Source organism: Echeneis naucrates, chromosome 15 (genome assembly GCF_900963305.1).
Source record: "Echeneis naucrates chromosome 15, fEcheNa1.1, whole genome shotgun sequence".
NCBI classification, from domain to species: domain Eukaryota; kingdom Metazoa; phylum Chordata; class Actinopteri; order Carangiformes; family Echeneidae; genus Echeneis; species Echeneis naucrates.
This window is the reverse complement of record NC_042525.1, coordinates 10,928,424-10,954,329: the sequence shown is the minus strand read 5'-3', so window position 1 is coordinate 10,954,329 and position 25,906 is coordinate 10,928,424. Positions and strand designations below refer to the sequence as shown.

The 25,906-nt window shown below is 41.1% G+C and overlaps 1 protein-coding gene across 7 annotated transcripts in view; it reads right to left on the bottom strand.

Moving 5' to 3' along the window:
• Positions 1 to 462: 462 nt before the first annotated feature.
• LOC115055188 (SH3 and PX domain-containing protein 2A-like) overlaps positions 463 to 25,906 on the bottom strand; it is a 51,161-nt gene continuing 25,717 nt past the window's right edge. For 3 of the 7 annotated variants that reach the window (XM_029520751.1, XM_029520755.1, XM_029520750.1), the window contains 8 exons: positions 21,800 to 21,928; positions 10,747 to 10,860; positions 8,596 to 8,679; positions 4,710 to 4,827; positions 4,289 to 4,614; positions 4,075 to 4,124; positions 3,098 to 3,217; positions 463 to 2,905 (listed from right to left, as the gene is read on the bottom strand). In XM_029520751.1, the coding sequence (XP_029376611.1) occupies positions 977 to 2,905; positions 3,098 to 3,217; positions 4,075 to 4,124; positions 4,289 to 4,614; positions 4,710 to 4,827; positions 8,596 to 8,679; positions 10,747 to 10,860; positions 21,800 to 21,928 (2,870 nt within the window). In that variant the 3' untranslated portion in view covers positions 463 to 976. Of the gene's footprint in view, positions 2,906 to 3,097; positions 3,218 to 4,074; positions 4,125 to 4,288; positions 4,615 to 4,709; positions 4,828 to 8,595; positions 8,680 to 10,746; positions 10,861 to 21,799; positions 21,929 to 22,055; positions 22,687 to 22,803; positions 23,352 to 23,731; positions 23,751 to 25,906 lie in introns of those variants that run through there. The other 4 variants (XM_029520757.1, XM_029520756.1, XM_029520753.1 and 1 more) reach the window with 4 other exon arrangements.

The following is a 25,906-nucleotide window of genomic DNA, read 5'->3' as shown; positions in this document are numbered from 1 at the left end:
GATTTATGTCAAATTTACTGCCCAGCAGAAATTCAAAACGTTATGATTATGGAGCAGTTCATAAAAATATTGTGAACCATTGTGATCTTTGTAGATCAGTAAAACAAAAAAAGTAACAATATGATATTTAAGTCATGAATAAATAGAATTTTCACTGATATGAGGAAAGTTTAAGTTTGGATAATCAGCCTCTGGCAAATTATAAAGAAACATTTTAAGGCTATATGTTCAAGATGACAATATACGGGATTGTTTTCTGATTTAAGGGTAAAAAAAATACTGCTAAAATCAGAGATGCTCACAGATTGTTTCAACATTACACAATAAGATGGATAAAATATTTCACATAATGTTGACATACAGTATAAAGAGATATTACAAAAAAAAAAAAAAACAAAAACAAACATGCAAACAGACAGCACCAAAATAAGACTAACACAAAGCAGCTTTGGCAGTGACAGATTTTTTTTTTTTTTTTTTTTTTTTTTTTGTAAAGAAAGAAGGAGAAAAGGTTTAATTTCAACAGCTCAAGGTATCGTCAGTATAATGGATCATTTCAAACATGCAGTAAGCTTTAAATGCTTAAAAAAGGTTTTTAAAATACATTATAAACTTACAGAAAAGGGTTCAAGGGGTGGACGCAAAATTACTTTTTTTTTTTTCAAGTTAAGGGTAACCACTGAAGAAGAGCACTAAATCTTGCTTCTTTCTGATGCTCTGTTTGTGTCACTTGTCCCAAAAATGTTTGCCTCTGTCGCATCTTTTCAGGCATTGTATCATCTCAACTCATTTCACCAGATGCCTCATTTCATTTCATCAAAGTCACAATTTGTTCTGGCAGCTTGTTTTGGCAAACGGTACCGGGTAAAAATTCAATCCTCACTTTATGTTCAGATTAGACTTTTCAAAAAATAAATTGCTCTGTTTGAGTAGTCTTTACACGCATGTTCAGAGTTCTGCCAGCTCCACACGAGTGCTAGTGCTTTTTCTCGAGGTAATTTGAGGGAACCCATCCTTTTCTTGGTCTGCCATTGTCCAGAACTTTGCAATACCACCATCCATTGGGGTTTCTTTCCAGCACCTCCAGACTCGTCCCCTCGGGGAATCCCATCGTCTCCTCATCACCGTGATAATCTGCTATGGAGACGTACACCTCTCTGAGGTTGTTGTGGATGATGTGGGGCTTGGGCCTCACTGTGGATACAGGAAGGGCGTTTTTCTGAGAGCTGAGGCCAAGGGATTCTGCACTACCTGTGCCAGATCTGTCCCTGTTAGGTAGCGCTATGTTGTTTGACACCAGGCTGCGTGACACAGTGCCGAACGAGGCGTTTCGTCGCACTGTGGGGCTGACACGGGGGTGGTCTGTAGAGTTGAGGGACTCGTTTCTCCTGAGAGAGCCAGCAGGGCTGGGACCATCCCTGATTGGAGCTGATATAAAGACTGATTGAGGTCTGACAACCTGCTGCTGTTTGGAGTTATTCTGCTTCCGTGAACCAAACAAGCCGGTAGGCTTGGAGAGGCCACCGGGGGGCTTTGAGGGGATGGGTGGGGTGACCTTCTTTAGGTTTTGGTTGATATTGTTCAATGCCTGCACCCTTTGTTCATTCTTTTCCAGGCTGTTTGATTTGCTGAGGCTTCCAGGTTTAGTTGGGGTGCCATCAGATTCTGATCCGGCCATGTCATCCTGTTGCCTGATGGGCTCCAGGTAGAAAGTTGGAGCCCAACCCTCTGTATCCCCCCAACGGATATACCACCAGCCACTCTCCTGCTTTTCCAGCACTTCTACCTCCACTCCAGCAGGGAAACTGAGCTCAGACTCTTGCACTTTCTCATAGGGATCCGTGGTGCGATACAGGATGGAGCCCTCCAGGTCAGAGTCTCCTCTGCTACCTTTAGAATAGATAGAGGACAGGTCGGATGTGCTCTGCGAAGAGAAAGAGTCCTCAGAGGAGACAACTGAAGCTGTCTCAGAGTCCTCACCTTTAGTTTTGGAGCCATTCTTCAACTGCCCTATTGGCCTGAGCTGTCTTCTCAAGGTGCTGATATCCATCTTTTCAGCGCTGGAGGCTTTGGTTATTTGTGGTTTAGGCCTCACCACTGGCTTTAGTTTACAGGAAGATTTGGTGGGAGAGGATACCTTGCTTTCCTCTTGCTCTTTTTTAGGTCGAGACAGATCTGGAGTGGTCTCAGAGGAGGCAGATTTAGGACTCGATGCCTCTTCAGCTTTGTTTGAAAATGGGCTCCCATTCAAGTCAATTTTGAGTTTGTTCCCTGCAGATCTCCATCCACCTGAATTTGGTTTTGCAGTCTTGCCAGATTCTGACAAGACACTTGTCTTGGAGGAATTTGAGTCCTTGCTGCTTTGCCTCTCTGGGGTCTCTCTGAAGGGTCGGAAGCCGTCGTTTTCATAGATACACTCTTCCTCTCCCTCTCCCTCACCCTCTGCCTCGTGGCCATCTTCAAATGATTCACCAATTTTAAAAGAGGCACTGTGAAGCGATGAAGCTGGAGAGGGCTTGGAGGACGGATGGGATCCCTTCCCAGAAGAAGTGTCCTCATTCTTTGCATCCACCAAGGAGCCCTCTCCTCTTAGAAACTCAAACTCAGATTCCAAGTCCAAATCGCCAATGGCAGGGACATCATATTCTGGCTCTTCATACACTGGTCTCCCAGGAGACACAGGAGACTCTGGAGCTTCAGACCCAGGACTGCTGGGAGGTGCAGTCTCTACTGAGTCTTGTTTTTTGACAGGCGGGGCTGGGGGTGGAACTTTAGGACGGCACAGAGTGCTTGTTCTGCGATTCAGATTGGGCTTCTTACGTTTATCAATGTAGGAGCAGGGAGCCCAGCCTTCTTTCTCTCCTATCTGGACATACCACCAACCACCTGAGTTTTTCTCAATGACCTGAAATACAAGTTCAACAAAAGTTCAGGCTTTATGAAGACCTCTGAAAGATGTTTACGATTGATTTGGATTAGATAATTTTCTCTTCAAAGGCAAAATTATTACTGGGCAGTGACGAATTAGTTGACACTAAGAAAGAAATATGGTTGATAGCCAAATTTAAAATTGGTTTACTGTACGAACAGCTCTTACCTCTGCTTTCTGTCCTCCATTGAAACTAATACCATCAGATATACAGGACTGGAAATCTGCAATGGTGTAATACTCTGCTTCAACTGTGGGGGGCTCTGGTGGGGAGGGCAACTGAAATCCCTGAGGAGAATATACATTGACAATGTCAGACTTATATATTGTAGCAGAGGGGAGAGCAGGATATTTGCTCAAGCACTATACCTGTATTGGGCAAACATATACAATCCTATAAAATTCAGTGCAGTGAAAACTTTTTTTTTTTTTTTTTTACTTGTGGCCCTTTATAAAAAAGCTGTATGGTGGATAGAGCTCTTCGTCATGTTTCAGATGTCTACAAGTCGCTGACAGTTTGACCAAAGAGAAATTTCCCCTCTTTCCAGATGTTTCCATTTAATTGTTCAAGGCTCCGTGAGGTAATATCTTATTTCATATAAAAGCAAAATGTAGTGTTCAAAAAAAGTTTTTTTTTCTTCTTTTCTATCCTACTTGTGTTGTTGGCCAAAGTGGGTGGAGTGTAATATGACGCTTAGATATTGGTGGACCTGTATTCATAGTTCATCAATGCAATCAGTTACAAATTGCGTATGTTGACTTACCTAATTGGTAATGTACAATGTAGTTATAATAAAATATGGAACTTCAACATATAATATGGGATTATGGGAAAATAACATGTAATTGAATATTTTATACTTATGTGCTGGTAATTTCATTTCAGGGTGTGAATACTTCGACCTCTTTGCTGTATTTGCTGTATTTGTCTATATGAAGGAAAACTGTATAAATATATAAATACTGTGAATGTCCAGTGTTTTGAAATAATTCAATACAAACATAATACTGATTTATGGTTTCATCCATCTGTCATTTTTTTCTGAATAAACAAAAGTATGTTCTGCACTCAGCAATTTGAAACTGTTTTACAAGCAGAAGAGATGAATTAAAAACAGTTGCATGGGTAAATATGAAACACTTACAAGGGTTGCATCTCTACGAGGAGGAGGTTTTTGCCTGAGGACTGGGGAACCTGCAAAACAATCACGGAGATTTCAAATTAGAATAGAAAAATCAGCATAGAAGAAACAACACAATTAACTACATTTGGGAATCCGAGCTTGAAAAGTTTAATGGGTAATCAACAGATTCCCAAAAATGTATGCTATGACAGAAACTGAATCCACAGTGACTGACCAATTTCCATCCGATGAGGGGCGATCCGGGCGATCGCTGGGGAAGCAGACTCAGCTTTGCTTCCATCCTGAGGGGAACTGACAGGGCTGGAGTCAGCACAGGGGATTGGTGAGCTGATTTCCTTCCTGACCACCTGGGGGCTCTCTGGGACACCTTCAGTCTGCATGTCCTTCTCACTCAAGGCTTTCTTGTTAAGCAGATTACTGATCTCCATGATGTTTCCAATAATCTCCACTGGACCTGTAACCGTCTTCTTTCGAGGAGAGAGGTCATCTTTTGCCTTCTTGAGGTAAGAGGCCGGCGCCCAGCCCTCTTTATCCTGGTACCTGTGGGGTAAGTTGCAAAAGAAAAGTGAGTAAAGCCATCATCACGTTGTAATGGAGTCAGAACAAATGTCTGGAGGAAGTGGGCAGAGGTTTACCTGATAAACCACCATCCTTCCAGGTTTTTCTGAATCACTTCCACAGTAACACCTTTTTCAAAAGCAATTTCATCCTTGCCTTGGCTGGAGTAGGGCTGCACTGTTATGTATTTCTCCTCTGCCAAAGCCAGAACAAAGAATTACAACAAAGCTAAGAATCTGAGGGCTGAAAAGAATCTTTGAAAAAAAAAGAAAGAGAGGGGGGAAAAAAAGTCATGGAAATCCTTCCCGCAGACTCATATGATTATTCTTCAGATGACCATAAAGGCCAACAGGTGTATCTTTTCTTAGATACAGATTGGAAGAGCTCTGCTATCCCCAGCAGTTCATTTAGCTGCCAGATGAACACGTGGATATGTTCTGTGAGTAGGTGTGTGTTGAGTTTTTTGGTAACACGACATTAGTCTCTAATGTTTTCATGAAACTGAGAAACTTTCCAATGTAATAAATAATGACATGACATAATCAATTTCTGTCTTCATTTAAAAAAAAATAATGTAATATGTAGTTTTCTGATGCACAATGTACAAAGTATTGTATGTTGTATATGATGCCCCAACAAATATAAGGAGCATTGGGGCACCCTGGTGGCCTAGAATATTTATTGACATTTTTTCTTTCTTTCAAATTATAGAAATAAATAAACTTGAAAACACTGTTACTCATGAGCTGTAACTCCTGTCCCCACTGGCCAAGACATCCGTTTTCCATTTTTGTTCAAATGCTATTCCAAACTTAAGTGAAAACTTCACCGAAATTCCAGCAGACAAATCAAAAAGACATCTTATTTTACCGCATTTTAATACAGAACTCTGTCTTATCACTGTCCATCTATCGTGGCTCAACTTGGAAACACTGTCTGTGGAAATACAAAGAGGAAATTTGGAACAAGAGGAAGGTTAACTTTAGAAAACACCCACTTGATTTGACTTATGTGTTTGATAAAAAAGTAGAACTATGGATAACACCTTATGAAGAGTTCCATTTGTAGCCAGTAGGTTTAGTACAATTATTATAGCTACTAATTCTTTCAATGTGCATATCAGCATGGGGGCATTGTTTTAACAGACTTGAAAATATTTAAAACCAGAGAAAAAACCTCAAGACTAGCACACATAAAGTTGTTTCCATGAACTTGGGCAGATGTTTTTTTTTTTTTTCCTGCATTTGTCCTCATAGTTTAACACCACAGGGTGTGCCAACTTTTTATGAGATTCATGCACTTACAGTCTTGCATTTAAATATTTTATTATTTCAGTGCATGTGTGTGACCATTACCAGCGCTCACTGGAAGCTAGTTTGTTGACCTTTATTGAGTGAAATGACATTTCTGTGGCAGGGAGGGCAGTACTACACCTCGGTGAATATGGGGAGGAATGAAGGGCACACAAGATGCAGAAGGATGGAAAGGGTAAGGGAAGCAGGTGGTGCTGGTAGGAACCTAATTCAGGATTATGAGGGCTTCTGTGTAGATCTGTGGGGAGATGGGAGTCCAGATAGGTGAAGGTGTCCCAGCAGAGGAGGCGAGTCAAAGATTGGGAACATAGTGAAGGAATGAAAGATGGCAATGGCAGGATTCATCAATTCTTCATTATGTGACCGAACCCGAGCTGGCAGGTGAAACAACACATGCATGTGTGCATTCCCTAAATATGAGTGAGACCATCACCAGAGCCCAGAGCCAGGTCAGGGCTCTCACCCTGTGCATGAGGCACAAAACCCAGAGAGCCACCGCAGCCCCCAGTGCTCCGGGCAAGCAAGAAAGCGCACATCGGAGTGGGACAGGAGGACTCCCCGCCCCCTCAACACCCCGGACAGATGTTTTGGCCTGTCAGGAAGGAGCATATCACCAATGACTGAGAAGATGCACTACACGCTTACATGTAAACTTTTTTTCATGACAAAAAGAATTCCAACCTGAAATTTTTAAACAGTTATATGTAGTGTAGATGGCACTTCAAATAAAAAAGGACTGTAGCTAAGACCCTGAACAGCGACTACAGAGAGAGCACGTGGGAGGTGAAACCAACATAAAGTTCAGCTTAGGCTGGCTACTCATATGTGTGTGTTCCTCAGGCAATACAGATGATACACATATCACACAATTTAGGATTTTATCAGGAAACTGTCAACATCACTGATTCCACACCAATACTAACCCAGACAACTATGGTTCAGTCTGTTATATTTACAACTGGCTTAACATCTTAACATGTGCCCCCAATTTAGGGCACCAACCACGAACTGCAGCTTTCCGGGTGTGTAATTCTTTATCTCTCCATGATCAGTTGTCCAATAAAAAGGTGAATGCCTATTTCAAAAAAATCTGTCTCCATTGCTCAAAATACAATGATATAAATTATGCTGTAATAACAACAACATTAATGTGAATTACTTGTATTCACAAAGGGCATTAAGTAAGGTGACCTAAAGCATATGGGATGAGAAATCATCCTAACGGTGTCCTTGGCTGTGAGACAGCAAACATCACCTAAATCAGCACATAATAGGGAGCAGAGGCTCGATGCTGATTTATGCATTCTCGTGAGGCCAAGGGCCAGAGCAGACCTCATTTCCTGTCATTATAGCAATTCCTGTCTAAACACACAGAGCGCAAGCAGATGATGTGTGTTTAAAATGGAGAAGAGCACATAAAGAAGTACTATCCTCCTAGCTGATGCAGAGAATTTTACATTCTGGTGACACATTATTCCTTTTTGCTTTTCTCCACCCATTTTGAAAGTTGTGTAGAAGCTGAATGGCTGTGGTAAAGCAATTGCCTTTATTTGCAAAAGCTCAAGTGGGTTCCATGGGTAAAGGATATTTCTGTACACTTTATTTTCCTTTTGCCTGGTTCTTCTGGCCTCTTAGTGTTGGGCCTGGCATTACGTTTTCCTCTCACCAACCTCTTTCAAACAATATCCAGCAGTGCAACGAAGGGAAACTCTGAATCAGATGTTATGTTAACCACAACATGCATCGTCTGCATCAGTGTTATAAATTATTCTTGTGGAGTCAGCAAAATATGTGTCTATTTTTTTTTTTTTTAACACAAAGCAGGATTTCAGTGCTGGGGTGGAAACAACTCTCTCTCTACTCCAGAGAGCTGCATCCACTGCCAAGTGCAAAGTTTGGGCTGAACTCAATAGCCTATCCTTACTCCTTTGTCAGCAATCCAAATGCATCTCCTGTGTAAAAAAAAAAAATGGCCTCTGTAAGAACATTTGTAAGTATATGAGGAAGAATGTGATTGTTTTGCTAACCCAAATGAAAGATTCATGTGGCTCTTTGTTTGTCTTTGTCAATATTGGTTGCTATCTGCACCACAGCAGGATGAATGTCTGTCTCTTCCACATTTCAGTGGAACACACGCTCATTAGAAAACTACATACATGCTTCATTTGCTCATAAAAAAGAAAAATATGGCTTTAAAATGCAGCATTGGGCATTCCAAAGCCTATTATGTAACTACTTTCAGATAAGTGGGTAGTGTGACTCTGGGAAGATTGCTTTTGGCATGAAGTGTTTAATTATAATGAAAATGCTAACATGGGGGAGTTTTGTAATATAATTTAAGCTTAGCATCAATAATTGGTGCATATAAAGTTGCTTATTTCACCTTTACTTTCCAAGCTCATTTCATATTAACATCAGTTAGTCGTTAGTTGTGGTAAATGGAGGCTCATGATAAATGCATTTGCTGGAAAATGAAACGGAATGCCAGACTCAGCAAATCTGTGTGTGTGGAGAGGGATGATGTCCTGCCTCATAGCTATATGATAAGAGGCAATAAATATGATGGCATGAGTAAAACAATAACAAAGGGAGGGTGGGAGAGGGAGGGGAGTGGGGAGGGGGGAGTAATGCAGCAACTGTCGCAGTTCACCTCGGCTCTGCTGCCTGCTGATGACACCCCCCAATGTCCATCTCCGGTCCAGCCTCTTCAGATGAGCCTTATGTCGCTTAGTAACTGACAAAAACACATGGTGACCAGACAAAGGACAAACAATCAAACAAACATTTGAGACATGAACAGCCAGCACAAATGTGACAAACACACATGACGTGGGCATGGGAACAAGAACAGCCTCATTATTAGCTACATGGCGGACAGAAAAACAAAAAAACAAAAACGAGACCACAAAGCAAAACACGGTGGACGGTTAGAATGGATGGATGGATGGATGGAGGTTACAGAGGAAGTGTTAAACCAGAGAGATCTTCTCTCTGGCTTGTAATTAGGATGTTGTTAGAGTGCTTTTTCTCATCCTGTCCTGATAAAACATCTGGGACACACATTGCAGCTGCAGGAATGCCATCCAATTGATGGAGCAGCTTACGGTTCCGGTGGTGGAAGCTGCGCATGTCATAACCGATAAGCTCATATCAGCAATAATGTCACATTCAGCCTACAGATACTGTATCAGAGTGGTATTTATCTTCTCATTTAAAAATTCTTCAAGTAATATGTTCATTTTTATTTAAAACAAAACCATAACTTCAAATTAGCTTCAAAGGCTCTCTGTCCATTTCGCTATCTGAGTGCTCAATGCAGCTCTTTCTGGGCACTTTTTGAAAGAAAAATAACATAAAGTCCATATCCAATTTTGAAAAAATATGTACTTCAATGAAATGGCACGGACTGCTCAAGACCACTGGACAGACAAAGACATGCTTTATGAGTTTCATGCCATTCCCATGACTGGCTAGTCATATAAACACTAATTACACAGACAGATTGTCCTCATGAAACCGCCTGGCAGCTAACTGCAGCTATCTATGACTGAGTAGATGGGACTGTTGGGTAGGGGCGCTTACATTTAGGTATTAATGTGTGTCTGTGTGTGTGTGGTATCCATTTGTGTGTCCTGAAAACTTCTAATAAATATGTATTCTGTTGGTCCAAATTGGGAGAAAAGGGCATTTTAACATATTAAAGATATTGTGAAACACTCTGTGCTGCCCTCCCTCCAACTTTGAGTCATAAGATATACAACACCAAGGGGATCCTGCGTTCCATTGTTATAGCGTACACCAATTGTACAGCAAAAGATGTGTTGGCCACAGAGATGGAAAATTTGGATCTTTGTTTGGAAGTGTAATACACATCTTAATTATTTCCGTACCTCTAGTTTGTTGGGTTTTCTCTAAAATAATGCTGCATAAATCTTTACAAACAAGCAGTAGTGGCTACACTAGCTGTCAGAAAGATCAAAATCTTTGTGTGTGACATTAATTGAGCTACTTGTGCTCTTGTTTTCCTCACTAATACTACAGCTTGAGTTGTTTTCAGAGAGCTATCTGATAATCACATCTAATTGGGTTATCCAGATGATTGGAATGCGATCTTCAGCTGCATATGCCAGCATGCCAAAACTACCCGACAAACCAAACTCTGCATAGGTGCGGTTCCTATCATGGATTTGGATCCCTCTGTGACTTTTGGAAGTGCATGAAGCTTAATATCTATACTTGTCTACTGTACTTTAAGGTTTCAGCTTTCCACAAGGCATAGTTTGAAATAGTATAGTTCATACTGGAGCTTGATTTAACTAATGATAACTACAGTATTAAAAGTAGATCTAGTGAAATATTCTAGTGTGTGATTCCTTACTGTGGATAGAAACACATGCCTCATTCATGAGCTCACTCCGCAGAGGTCATATCACTGAATATTGCACTGGATCTCTGCTGTACAGTGCATTACTGTGCAGCACATCACCTCAGTGGCTGTGGTCACTCATGGCACTCTTTGCTGAGTGACCAATTCTGAATCTCCGCTCTGTTCAGGCATGCTTATGATGGCAGGCAGACAGAGAGAGTTGTTCACGCCAGCCTGGCGTCAGCCGTTAGGCCGTTAGGCTGACGGCGGTGAATTAGGACTGAGTTTGCTCCATGTTGTCATAGATCAGAGATAGAGTACTGAGGGGAAAGGGGGTGTCTGTGTGCGGGCTTTTATTTGTGTGTGTGTCTGTGTTTGTGTGGGGGGTGGGGGGCAGTGTAGGAGGTAGAGGCAGGAGGGTTATCAGTGACTTACCTTCCCCAGCTCTGGAGGCGCCCACCTCCAAGTCATCCCGTGTGCCACTGTGAGAGTTCAGATAGGTTGCAGGGACCCAACCCTGCTCCTCTGCAGTGCTGACAAACCACCAACCTGTGTTCACATACAGAAGCTCAATGTCAAGAGGACTATAAAGGCATGTCTAAGCAAGTGCATATTACAGTATGCAGGACGTTTAACAAGCACAGCATGCAATCGAGCTATAGAGAGTACAGCTCACACCGAGAGTGCAAAGGATTAAAATGACACATGAAGTCTAGAGGATTTGTTGATACTTTGGTTATCCCCAAAAGCGCACATAATAAACCTGCAAAAGTGTTGAAAATGATCACAGATGACACCTTCATCTGGTTTCAATCTCCTGCTAAATACTTGTATCTTTGTTTTAATCACTGAGTCCTGATTTGATAAAATATCTGAAATCACAGGGATGGTCTACAAATGAAAATGAAATGGGGAACTTGATTGTGTTGCCAACAGAATCTATAACCACAGTTAGCGCCAAAAACATCAGCAGGAACATTGCCGGGGTGAGGCTGGATCAATGACTATGACTTGGCTTGTTCAACCTGCATTTCATCAGGATCATCCATAATTTCAGTGGGCAGGGCTAAGCTGAAGTACATTTACAGGCCAGAATATAAATTTTCTGGGTATCGGACGATTTGATTGGGATACTCTGTGTATCCCAGAATTTATCACAGACGGCTGCTTTGTGACAAATGCAAAAATGCAAAGTCATACTTCACTTTAAAATCCTAATAATCCTAATAAAAAGGTGTGCTGTTTACAGCTATGTGGTAAGTGTAAAGAACATTTGCTGCATTAATCATAACATTTCAAACCGACACACACACGCAAAAAAAAAAAAAAAAAACACAGAAAAGTCCCCCTATATGTGTGAGGTGGTGTCAGCGCTCAGCAGGAGACCTAAGTGACAAAGCTGGCACAGAAACGCTGTATGCGGTATGCCACATGTGTGCTATTTGTTGTGGTAACAGGAATACAATATGGCTGACAGCTGTCGGAATAGCCCATAAAGCGGAAAAGAGTGTTCCATCACCTTTTCACAGCTGGTGCAAACCTCCTGTGTACATTTTGCCTGTGCAGAATTGTATATTATCGGGGAGTTCGTATGTACGATTAATAAAAGAAGCTGAACAAAAAGGTGGAAACAGAGATAACTTGGATTACGTAATAAACACAACGATGAAGGATGAGGGAAAAAATGTATGACGCCAATATAGAAATAGCAGCAAAAAGACTGTAGGAGACCTGCATTTTGCAACCGTGATTCATCATGTATTTAGTGAAATATGTTGTAATTATGCTCATAAGTGCAATGGAGGAAGACAAGAAGTCCCACGTGGAGGGATTTCATTTATTTATTTATTTTTTTTGGTAGGAAAAAAAAAAAAGAATAAACAAAGTTTCACCCCTGCCGAATAATGGAATCTTATGTCTTAGCAAAAACAAACCAGAGCCAACCTCCCTAAGCACTGCCAACACTGAACAATTCCTCCACCTCCTGTCGTTTTCAAAGACATCATTATTTCACCATAATTTATTGATTGCTACAAGGACACCCAAAGGATTTGGTATCCCTTCAGGCAGTTTCATGCAGTGATTACAGTTATAAAACCTTAATAATGTTGCAGTGTTTGCAATCCCAAACTCTGATGCTAACATAACTGAAAATAATTGTTCCCTCACCATATCTGTGAATTTTGGGGGGGATCTAGAGGAATAAGTGGTGATATCTGTTCATCTGCTGACAGACTGAATGGATGACAGTCACAGCAAAGGCAATAACCAATGAAATATTTCCAGGCCTTTTTTCTGACTTCAAAGTGTAATCCCTATGATTCATGCAAACAAATGATTTATTTAATTGATGAACTTGCTCAGCTACATGAAATAAAATAATCATCAGCTGTACAGTTGGGCTATTTTGCCTGGAGTTCGGTTGGGGCCAGATAGGAGGATGCTGTTAGTGCCTGGCTCCAAGCCCCATGTTGGCTCAGGCTCAGGGATGAAACAAGCCCTGTAATGTGCTCATTCTCTACACCAAAGCTGCGGCTTGAACAAAAAGCCCATGTTGGTAAGTTCGACACCAAGCACCAAGCTACACAACTAACATTCAGAGCCAAAGGATTTAAAATGAAGACTTTTGCATCACGGTTATTTAACTTTAATTACTGGCTGACTCACAACTGACTGGCCTAACGCAAAACAAGTTAAACCAAAGCTTTGCAATAATTCATTGTGAAAGTATTCGAGGAGAAACAGCAACAGCATCGCTGCTATGTGAAAGATGAGCATTATGGAGAGAGGTCAGATTGGCGGGTGAAGATAGGCCTGTGTCAACGTTTATGAAGAAAAAAATCCACACATTGCAAATTCCCATTTCCGCACATGTCAGGGTGGAGGGAGAGGGTGGTGGAGTAATATTTTTCCTCTCCGTCAACTGACACTTCTAGATATGAAAGCAAATAAAAGAATAAGGCGTATGTCTGTTAGTATGGCTGTTAGTCTAAATATATAAATATATAAATTCATTAAAGACATTCTGAAAAGGCCTGAGTAAATACATGTTGTTATTGATGGCTTCGGCTGCCCTGCCTGTGTTTTTCAACCGTTTGCCCATATGGCAGGTGCTTTGGCTAAATTCACTGAACCTCAGAAGAAGCAGCACCACTGCAAGTGATGATTTCCTGCTCATTGTTGGTTTCTATCAGACGTTATGGGAAACATAGAAAAAGAAAAGGCCTACTAAATGTGAAACCTGCTACACGTCTTTCATCATATGCATTACTCACACAGTAATTGAATTTTGTGCAAAACTGGCTGTGTAAGAGCAGCAAAAAAAAAAAATCAGAATCTATTTGATGGATGTTAATCAACACGCTTAACATGTAACATTCACGTTCAGATTTCAGGCAAAAACCCACCAAATAATCTCATATATTCCACGTTCGGATCTGGGAGGAAAATGTGATTCTTAATTTATGGATTTGTTCAACAAACGTGTGACAGCATTTCCATCTGAACTACGATTAGGAAAACATCACATTGCTATTTTTCTGATAGACAAAAACATCGTCATTGCGATTTTATTTGCAATTTAATGTTGTGTTTTTTCAATTGCTGTTGGAGGTTTGTTGTATTTGAATTATTACCGGTATTTGGCACCATTTGTGTCTGCATGGCATAATATGGTGTTTCTTGCATGGTTAAAGTGTTTCTACTATAGAACAAAAAGACATGTGTGCAGGATTTATTAAAAAAAAAAAAAATCAAGAGCTGGTGGAAGTTCATTTTATTTCCTCTGATGTGGCTCCCAGTTATTACTCTGTCAAACGTCAGACAGTAATAAAGTTGACGAGATGACATGAGAAAGATTTTTGGCAAAGTAACCTGATCTGATTTACTGAGACATGGCTCCATTGGGTTTGTGATAAAGCGACATCTCACAGATTCATCGGTAGAGGACTCTGCATCCTATTAGACATTACATGGACTGCTCAAGTCAAAGTGCATGAAAAGGTGTGATGTGAGACTATGAGTTGCTGTTTCTATCTCGCAGAGTGTTTTATCTCTTGCTTGAGTTTGGACAGATCACTGTAGGGCCAAATAATAATGAAGCAGCAGAAATTATATCTGACAGCTTCAATTCTTTATGATTGCTAGCTTTTTCGTCATCATGAGTACATTCGAGCTGTCATCACCTCCCAAATGGATGCAGCTGAGGCCTCCTCAGACGGGGGAGCATGGCGGTGTGCTCACTCAGTTGTTTAGTATGACTGTTTCACAAGGAAAAAAGCCATGTTTTTCTTCTGGGTAGAAACCATTTTCTATGTAGATGCATTATCGCAAATGCAATTAATTGTTCAGGCCTAATTTCTACATTCATCATGTTGATGCAAACCTGAGGTCATTACCACAGAAACAGCTGTTTTGTTAGTCTCCTGCAGCCAATGAAGCAAGCTTTCTGAATTGCACAATGCCTAAAATTTCTTTGAATCATATTGATGATCTGAAATTAGTTATGTATAAAGGAATGCCCTAGAACACGTCACACTAAGGCTGCTGATTAAAATCTCTCCAGTCAGACATGAGGGGTAGCATGTAACATCACAGCGATGAAATCCAACGGTGGAAAAGTTTCAGTGAAGCTCATGTGAGGTGACTAAATGAGGTTGTCGGGTTAGCCGCTCGAAGGCAAAATGGCAGATAATGGAAATAAGATTAAGGGAGGAACGTGTTCTCTCCTCCTGGTTTCCGGATGGCAGGGATTAGCTGTACAGATGTGTGAGGGAAGCAGGTGAAGGAAGCGTATTTTATGTCTGGAAATCTGTGTGTGTTTGAGCACAATGGTATTTGTGAATTTGTTTTTGTTTTTTGGCAGGGGGTCAAATATTAGAGTGTGGAGATAGAGGCTACACCTGTATCTTAACTCTGCATTACTACTCCCTTGTAATCTTTGTAAGGAAAAGTAAAAAATCTTGGAAAGTTGCTGCTGAGCTTCAACCAAGAAGGGGAAAAAAAGCACACAGCCAGATGTTGGCAAATCACTTTGCTAAACATTATTCAATATTACAATTATAATCAACATCCTGAGTAAATCAAAAAGCCTTAGAAAGTTTTGTATTTTACCCCCGGAGTTTTAGGTCAGCAGTTGCGTAAGACAATAGCTAAATCCACAAACCTCTGATGGCGACGTCATATGACTCCATCACACCGTAGGATCACAACCACAGACATGACCTTCAAATGTCACAGCTTTGGAAAGGAAGAACCCAAACAAACCCAAACAACACCGTTGTATTGCACCACAAGGATATCGTAAAAACGTTTTAGGCCGAGCTGAACGAGATGTAAGTTTATGGAGTCAAAACCCTGAAAGAGACGATGTCAGCCTAATTTAGACAGCATGAAATATAGTGATGCAGATTTAAGGTAGTTCTTTTGACATCTTGGGAAATGCACTTGTTTGCTTTCTGCTGGAAAACTACATGAAGATGATGTTATTATTGCTATTATTATTATTAATATTGGTAGTAGTAGTAGTAGTAGTAGTAGTAGTAGTAATAGTAATAGCAATCATAATATAACCCATATATCTTGGCCAATAACATGTTATGCTACAGCCAAAAATCTGTTAATTGAGCCTGAAGCAAAGACTACAGTCGTACAGCAGTTAAATCTGCCAAAAATGCCATACTATTCTACACCAACAAACTATGAGCAGTGCCTTTCGCAAACCATCTGCTCGTATAATGAAGTAAAGTCAGTGTTGGTTCTGTAAATTCAAGGTTTTGTAGTCATGTGAAAATGCAATACAGAAAGACAGCTGTTTCTGCAAAGAGAATAAAAAACATTTAAACAGGTGTTGGCATCTGTCTTTTATGAAGCTGTCCTCATAATCTCAGTTCACCTACAATTGGAGATACAGCGTGCAGATATCCAATGAGTGCAAGCAGCATTTCTAAGCTCTATTTGTCTTTCGTAGGGTATCTGCCATCTGGAAACTCTATCAGCTTTAAGGCTCATGCTTCATTTTTACTGTAATCAACAACAGATTCTAAGCTGCAACAAGAGACTAGATTAATGTCATTCTGGGTTTCTCCTAAGGTGTCCGTATAAGCTTTAACACAAAACGGCAATCTGTGTACGCAATCAAGTCTTAAACCTAAGTAATGCAATATATCATGGCAATTGCAGTGCGGCTTTATGTCCTACTCATCTCTACAAATTCATTATTGAGACATAAACCTAAATCTGCACTTTAATTCTAAATCAACATAACCCTGTGCTCTGGGGTAAGATTTCTACATATCTAGTATACATACACTGTAAGAATCACAGATTCAGCAGCATAAGGAGGCTTTTTTCACGACCTGAAATGATGAGGAATGCAGTGGCTCAGCAGTCCGGCAGATATCTGACACCACTGTTGAGTATAGCAGGAGAAAAACCCAATTCATTTCCAGCTTCTGTATTTATTAACAGTATATCCAGAATCAAAGCACAAGAGGGAAGGTATTCAGCCCAATGCATACACTTCCAGTTTTCATAAAACACTGGGTTTCAATTACTTAAGAGGCGCTGGTACGAGTGGGAGGAGGGAAAAACAGCACAAAACGACTTTCAAGAGCTAATGTTGACCCAAGGAACGACCTTCGCTCCCCCCCAACCCCCCACCGCTGAAAGGATCCCCTCATGGCCTTAACTAAGCTATAGCCCACAGCCTGTGTGCTCTATGGGCTCCACTGATTTGGAGACACAGCAGTCCTTGAGTGGCTCAGAGCCCACCCCTTAAAAACCTGGTTCAGCTCAGTAGTCAATTCTTGAATGAAAGACTGTCACCTTTTTGGCCTCACAGACTGATTTCTGAACAATATTATTATATTATTATTACTACTGCTTGAGCTAATAAAACAGATTAAATTGTGTTATTGCCCCTGTTCTTCATCCCTGTTGCTTGTGTCAGCTGGTGTCAAGATTAAAAAAGAAAAAGGCAGAACCCTTCTACATGTTGGAAGGCAGTTGTACAGCTCCAATCTGAGTTTCCATATCTAAAGGCACAGGATAAGGTAAATTTCTTTGGATGGTCATTAGTACTTCCTATGGTGAGCTGAATGAATATGCAGGACAGGGATTACTGTGAGTGGATAATGTGTCTTCCATCTGCCATAGGACATTTAACACTTGGCAAGTTTTCTGTATCATGTCTTTAGTGGTTCATTGACAAGAATTATAGGGTTTTTCCTCTTTTACACAAGGAAACATGTTCTTGCTGAAGTTGCACATAACAAACGAAAAAACTTAAGGTCTGAGCAATAGCAACACTGGAAGAACACAATCCAGAAAAACAGGAACAGGCAGGCAGCAGGGTGGTTAGTGCTGTTTCTGAACATCAAGAAGGGCATGGGTTTGATTCCTGGGGTTGCGGCCTTTCTGTGCGGAGTTTGCATGTTCTCCCTACGTGTGTGGGTTTCCTCCGGGTTCTCCAGTTTTCTCCCACCTCCAATATCATGCATATTTGGGTTAATTGGTGACTGTAACTTGCCCATAGAAGTGAGTGCACATGTGAATGATTGTTTGTCTCTGTATGTCCTTATATATTGGCCCTGCCATAGCCCAGGGACCTGTCCAGGGCGTACCCTGCCCATGAGATCACTCCCACTGGTGCTATTATTTAAGTAGAGAAAAAGGTCACATGTGGTTTTTATTTTGTGCTAGTTTGTGCTAGGATGTTTTTTTTTGTTTTTTTTATCTGCGCATATTAGCTGGAACAAGATTAAAAAATGTAAAGCCATGCTCTATTCAGACACAGTGGTGTGCTGAGATAATGGAATTGACTGACTTATCTTGTAAGGAACATACATTTCTACACCGAATTAAGGGGCAATTCTTCAAATAGTTCTCGAGAAACTTCAGTCTGGACCAAAGTGATGTGACTAACCTACAGGTCATTACCTATCCCTGGATTCATGCTGCTGCTCCAGGTGAAAACTATCAAAATAAGTGCAAAAATCAACAGACTACCCTCCAGAACTTGTCTGGATCAGATTTTTTCTACCATTGCGATTACTGCCACACAATTTAGTTGGTACCTTTAAATTTTAGAGAAATAACCTGCTTGCACATCTGTGCTTTTACGTCTAAACTCCTTGATGCCTCCTTGAACACTGACCTCCTGCCAAGCCTTGAGACCATCTTGCCTCCTGGCTGAAGATGGCAAGTTGGTAAATTTTTTCCACATGAAACAAGCCATGATGTGCACTCATTGTGCCATGCTGAGGGCCAGACATGTTTGATCTCCCTGGGTTTAACTCGAGCAGAGTGCATGGGCTCTCAGCCAGGCAGTCGAACATCACCTGCAGGAAAGTTCTGTTACCTTCACAATTCTCTGTGGCTCATATTTGTTTTCGAATCAAAATGAGCACAAAGGAGCAGTTTTACAGGGATAAGATTGATGAGTGACCTTCACAGCTCTTCCCTGCTTTGGTTATCTGGATGGAACAGTATAGCCATATAATACATCGTCTACACAGCTGGCCAGGGGGTCTTGAGGTGAGCTGGACCGATGGATGTAAGTTGGCATCTCCAAAACAGTCAAACTTTATTAGAGTTGTTTGGGCAAACTGGTTCAAAGGCTGATTCAGACTTGAAATGGAGCCAAGTTAAAGCCTGACTGTTCTTTTCTGAACAGGACTATACAAAATGCTGGATGTTTTCCTTGAGGTGTTGGCAAATTTGCTTCAACTTCAAAGAGTGTCAGCAAATCATTTTTCCTTCTACTATTCTATTAAAGGACAGTATCTAAACCACTGAATATAGTTCATTTGAACTGACCAATGAAGGTCCTAGCGTAGCTTTGGCTACCATCTCTCCAATACAGTGTAAACTGAGGAGACATCCTGGAGGATCCATTAAGCCATTATAATGAACCAACCTCCATGAACCACTAACTTTGGCAGGAAATAGCTTTTTCCATTTTCTCTCTGAGTTTTTCTCTGCACTACTCTCTCCTCCAGAGCCAGCATCCCCCCTGGCAAACTCTCATAAAATAGACAAATAAAATATCTGAGGAGGAGGTGAGGACAGAATGTGTAATTAGAAAACACATTTTAATTACCAGCATAGTTTGGAATAAGTGATCCTTTAGATAAGTATTTACTTTTAGATTACTTTTCACAGCAACTTCTGTGTTATATTATCTCTGGGAAACTTAATGTTACAACATAGTATTAAGTAGCCCCTGATCTTCTTTGCTGATTTCCAAAACACTACAGCTCCTTCAAACCCAATAAACTAGCAATCAGTACAAACTACTGGACCAAGTGAAACAAAGGTCACAACACAAACTGTATCTTCAGCCAGTGCAACGGAAAATGCTGCCTTGGCTCAGGATGGAAGGCTGGAAAAGTGGAGGAAGCTGAGCTTACTTATAGGTCTGACCTAGATTCGCTGCCCTGTCAAAGGCATGCATTATCTAATCTGAAGTAAGGAAAAGTCGATACCTGCACTGGGCAGTCCCAAGACACACACAGTCTATAGTACAATTGCTGTAACAACAGGACTTCTGTTCGAGGACTATAGGGTGAACAGAAAAATCCTATGGAGATGGAGTAACAGTCACCATTACAGTGCCATACTCTCACACCTTATGCTAAAACCAGTCACACACACAATAGATATCCACCCAGTGCATCCACAAAGTCATGCTCTAAATGTGCATGGCTTTAAAGGAAATAATGTATGCGAACACGAGGCTCAATAAAAATATATACAATCATTAATAATATCAAAAGCGTAGCTGCATCAATTCACTGCATAGCTCAATAACAGATCAATCTGTCAGAAACCACTGAAGCGTTCATACTTATCCTGCAAGGGACCGCATGCTAAATCAAATAAGCTCTGAAATCTTCTTAGTACACACCTGGTCTTGTTAGTGTTGGCAAAAGGAGATGAGGTGATGTCAACCAGCCAAATAGAACAGCTTTAGCTGACTTCGCTTGCAGGAGTTGTTGAGATTTCAGTTAAATGCTAGCTGTGCTGCTGGAAATGGTCTCCGAGGCAAAACATAGGGGCGGTTGTATTTAATTCAGAGCTCTGTGAAAGTCTCCGTCAGTGCATAATAAAACTGTCAAATAGCCTTGGGATGTGTTTTAAAGAGCTTGCAGTCTGTGTTTTTGCTTTCTAGAAACTCATGAGAAATCCAACCAAGCGGGAGATGAATGAATGAGCTGGACTGGTGGCAACAATAAAGCAGCCTGAAATGAAGAAATGGATGAAACAATACAACAACATGACACCTAAACTGGAATAATCAGATGGAAGCCCGGAAACCATTAATCATATTTTACAGGGATTATCAGTATGAGGACCAACCACTATGACTTTGCACTGAGATCAGCTGAAATGCAAACGTGAAGGGGCCTCTACTTAAATGCAAAGGACCATGCAGCTAAAGTTAATGGAGGAAAGCTCTCAAACAAGGCCCCCCGGTAAAAGGACTTCAAGGTGTTGGAATATCCGCCTCGGTGTGGCCCCCCATTGGGATGAAATCCTACTGGACCAGGGAGTGAAAACAAATACATGAACCTCAAGGCAGAACACGAGACACTTCAAAGCAATCCAGCCTACAGACCCTCTCCCTTAAGGCCAGGGTGACATGGTGTTTCACTCACACCCATCATGAAACCCAAGTCCAGTACCCTTCCTGGTCACAGCTTCTTACCCCAGTTCTCTTTCCCCATCCTCCCTCTGAAGAACACATGAGTCCTATTACTGTTTTACTGTCTCTGCACACCATTAAAGCGGAATGTCAGACCTTTTTACCAGGCCTATACCTCTTCGCTCACTCTTGTGCTTCCTATCCTTTGGCAAATTCCCTTAAAGGCAAGTGCTGCGGCCTGAATATCACTGCTGATTATCAGTTTTTGCCCGTTTTTCCAAGACACATGATTTGGTTCTCAAGATATTAATAACACACTCAAACACAGCACAAGCATTGTTTCTGATGTCCTCACACCATAAAATCTGACAAACTATCTAACTAGCTTTCGCTTCACTGCATTTATTCATTTCATAAATATACTCACATTTCACATATAGCACAACCTTGTCTCTCTGGTAGGGCCTAGCAGAGGTTAAACAGCTGACTAAGGACTCTGCAGCTGCTATTTGTAAATCCAGCATGTCTTGCCGGCTTTCCATTAAAATGAGGTGGAATAATTAATACAAGTCTGGAAGACATTCCTCTTGCTAGAGGCAACATTCTGGCCTGGAGCCTAAACCAACAGTGGGAAAAAACAGGGCTGACTGCAGGCCAAAGCGAGCCTCCAGATGGGGATAAGTATCAGCTAGCAAGCTGTGGACAAAGGAGGTGAGATAGGGAAAGGGCAGAATGTTTAAAGTACGACCGACTGAACCGTGAAAGTGTCTACATCTGAGGCGCAGGAACGCCGCCTATATCTGTTCAACGTGCCTTTGTTGGACATTTGTTTCGATTACTCACCACTCTCACTCTTTTCAATGACGTCGACCACCTCGCCCGCTTGGAGGCTGATTTCTGCAGGCTCTTGTTTCTCATAATTGGCCACCACCACGTACTGTTCCAGGAGCATGGGGTCCGAGGCATCCAGACCTGGGGTTGATGGGAAAAAACATGCTGTCAGCCAGCTGCCAGCCATAGGTCCACGGGAACGACTGCTGGGCACTCGTTGTGCCATAGGCCACTTTATGTGTAGAGCTCAGCCAATAACAATATTCACAGGGTTCAGTGCATCTTCCTGAGAGTCTAGCCATAGAGCTATATCCCCATCCATCCCAACATCCAGGGCAATGGAGATGCTGAAAGGCTAATAAAAGATTCCCCCGCCGAAAGGTGAAGAATTAGGCAGTCAACTGCAGAAAATCCATTATGTGTTACAGAAGGGGTCTCATCCTTATCCACCAAAGATGAGTCTGGGTCAGTATATGTAAGTAGACACATTAACACAGTTGAAAGAGGAGCAGCAAAGAGAAAGCAGAAGGAACTTTGGTAGTGATAGAAAAGTGAGCTAAAGCCAGCTGAGGACAGGACAGCAGTGGGAGAAAGAAATGGTTTCCCTTGGAAAATAAACCATCTGCTAAAAAGCCTCCTTCTCCTCAGTTGGGGTTGGAGCTAGAGTAGGGGGGTTGTGTACGCCAATCATAAGAGTCGGCACTAGAGACCTTAAATAGAACCAGATGAAGGGGCCGGAGCTGCGCTCAGAGGGATGGCCCTCTGTCTCCATGAAACACTAGAACTCTGACTACAGCATGTGGCCCAGCCAATGGAAATCTTCCTTTCTCTACTTCGCTCAGTTAACCATATAAACACCAGCACTGGCTTAGTTTTTTTTTTTTTTTTTTTTCCACAGTTTGTGCCTGCATCATAACTGAACAACATCCTGTACTTCAGCAGTTTTGATCACTTACTCAGAAACTTCTTTACCTAGAAATACGTTTCATCAAGATATAAAAACAATGTCCACTTACCATTTCTTTTCCTTCAGCAGTCATGAAAAATCCTCACAACAGGAATAGCTGAATCAACTAAAGTAGCTCTAACAGGCGTCAGCTGGAGCCCACTCCATCTTACAATTGGTCAGACGTTAAGAAGAGCTTTTGCTGACCGCTGAGATCTATGATCCTCACAGGAGGATGCTGCTGTCTGCAAACACTTATGATTTTATCTGTTTATTCCCACGATGTTGCCACAACAGATACACAACGTACTTGTATGGTATGTTTGAGATACAGAGACATCTATAAACACAGTAGGAATCCCAAACGCTTTTTATGGTCACATTTGCTCTCACACTTTTACTAACTGCCACTATTTACTAACTGCCATCATTTTCTGTAGTCAGAGAGAAAGAAACATTAAATATCTGCATGTGACTCACATAATCAACAAATGATAACATGTGCTTCTGGAGGGAGGAAGTCAGTTTTCTTCTGAGGATAAAAAATCAATGCAGGAAATAGAAGGTTTGAAGCTTAGATAAAGAATGATTAGGCCAAAGTAGATTACGCTGCCATTTCACAGAGAAGCAAACCTGTTGACAGTCCTCCAGGCTAAAAATTTACATTTCACAAAATCACAAAAATGATTTACATTCACTTCTGGAACTAAATTTTAAATGTCAAGGAGATAATAAGTTATTCAGATGATCTCAGCACCATTAGCAACTCTAATGCTAAGAGTGACAAAGAGTATAACGCTAGATTAATGTGGTTGTGGCTTCATAAACCACAAGCCATCAAAGCTTCACATTAATTCTGCAAGATGTCCTTCTTGTTTTTCAAACTTTAATTTGACAGCAGTTACTGCATTTGCTGCAATGAGTAATATATATTTTTTGGCATAATGGTGGTTGAGTGGTTCATTTTAACTCACAGGTCAGTTAATTTTCATTTCTACCACTTATCCATTTTTCGGGGTCGCAGGTGCTGTTGGAGCCAATTCCAGCTCGCATTGGGCGAGCGTGGGCTATGCCCTGCACAGGTCACCAGTCCATCGCAGGAAACACACAGAGACGAACGACCACTCACACTCAGACCTACAGACAATTTAGAGTCACCAATTAATCCAAACATGCATGTCTTTGGATGGTGGGAGGAAACCCAAGCAGGCACCGGGAAAACATGCAAACGCCACACTGAAAGGACCCAGGCCTGGGAATCAAGCCCATGCCCTTCTTGCTAAGGGGCAACAGCACTAACCTGCTTAGGTCAATTACCTTTGACATAACATGACTCACCCATGTTCTTACCGTCACAGAATGTTCACAGTATGTTACATTACGGCTTATTTTACATACGTTTTCAAAGCTATTAGAGGCTAAAGGCTGCAGAGAGGGGATGGCCTTGGTTTGCCTAGAATTACAGATCATTAACTGCTCTTCACTTTTTAATGATCACTAAATATCACTGCATTCACATTAACAGACACAAATGGTGTGAATTTATTTTGTGCCTTGGTTTAAAGGTGAACTTTAAGTTGCAATAAAATAATGAAATGTCAGGAACCATATTTCAAATGAGTACTATTGGTTGTACATTGTCCTATAAAAAAAGGAAACAACACATTTGCCAGCAATATAGTTTCAGCCTAGTTGAACATAAAATAGATCAGATCACAACTTCATATAATCATAATCTATGTTTAATAATGTTTTAGAAACACAGTCAACTATTACTGTGAGTGAACAGTAAATCTGCGACCTGAGGTGAGTAAACAATCTCTAATCAAACTGAATGGGCCTGAAAAATCAAAGCTAATATTTCTGCCTCATTCAGGAAATGAAATGTTTTGCAACAGCGGGAAAAGAACAAGGAGAATGTGTGACAAAAATGAGGGCGAAACAGCCTCAGACGTGATAGGTATAATTTCAAATGCAATGCAAGAGCTGAAATGAGCTGTATAAATGATTGTGTGCAAATCAAGGTTTCGATGAAGTGCATCAACTCAACATCAAAAGATTTAAGAGCACCGCTGTCAGTCCCTCTGTGGAAAGTGATTTCATATGCTATGTAAGAGTTATAGAGCAGAGGTTTCCCCCCAGCATGCACAGTGGCAGTTCCTGAGGATGTGTGGAAGACTGCGGGCTAAGCTAATATGAAGATTTAGGATTTCAGTAAAAACAGATACAACATTATTACATACAGAGTCAACTAAAATCAAAAGGTGTTTGATAACTGCGAAATTAGAAGACATTGAAACTGTCAGCCTAACGTAATGGTGAAATGGTGGACATTGCAAGAGGTTATTATTCCAAAATTTTTGGAATACTTGCCGAAAGCTGGTGGATGAATTGCAGAAATAGCTTGACATTTATTCATTTTTAAAGGTGTGGGTCAAATTCGTAAAAAGTAATCATGAAATGGATGAAACGGCTACAGTTGATGCCCAGAGGCAACAGCTCAAAGTAATAGGTAGATGGTTGAAAAACATTAGCTGAATGGCATTTACTGATACAGTATGGGTGATTTTAGTGATGGAGCTGAGTTCATCTTTTAAGACCGAGGTACTTGTGACATAAAAAGATTGGGAACTGTTATAGACTATGCATGCTCTTTCATCTATGTTTATATGTGTATCATAGAGTATGTTCATGCACAGTGGACATCTAAAGTATTTATGAGCTTTAAAAGGAAACAAATTTTCTAGTCTGCCATCAGATTAGCAATTCTCTGTGTTTATCTCTCTCCTCACTCAGATTTATACATGTGTTTCCTGCTCCCACCCTTGCACTCCCAGGCGTCCTAACTCCATCCACCCTCCTACCTCCGACCCCACTCAACCATCATCAGCTCCATCCAAAGATGATGACAGTTGGGAACTTTGCAATAATTTATCACCAAGAGGAGGAAACCAGAGAGCATAGTCTACCCATTTATACCAAGAAATTGGATCTTTTTTCTTTGTGAGAAACTTTTCAAGATCAAGCCTTCTGGTTGATAGTGCCGTTGGCACAGGCTACTATGTCTTAGTGTTATATTTTGAACCCTGGGGTAACTTTATGAGAGTGGAACTGAGTTGAGGGGAGTACAATTTGGCAAAGTGCGATGCCTTTGTTTGGCTCATCAGCAGCAG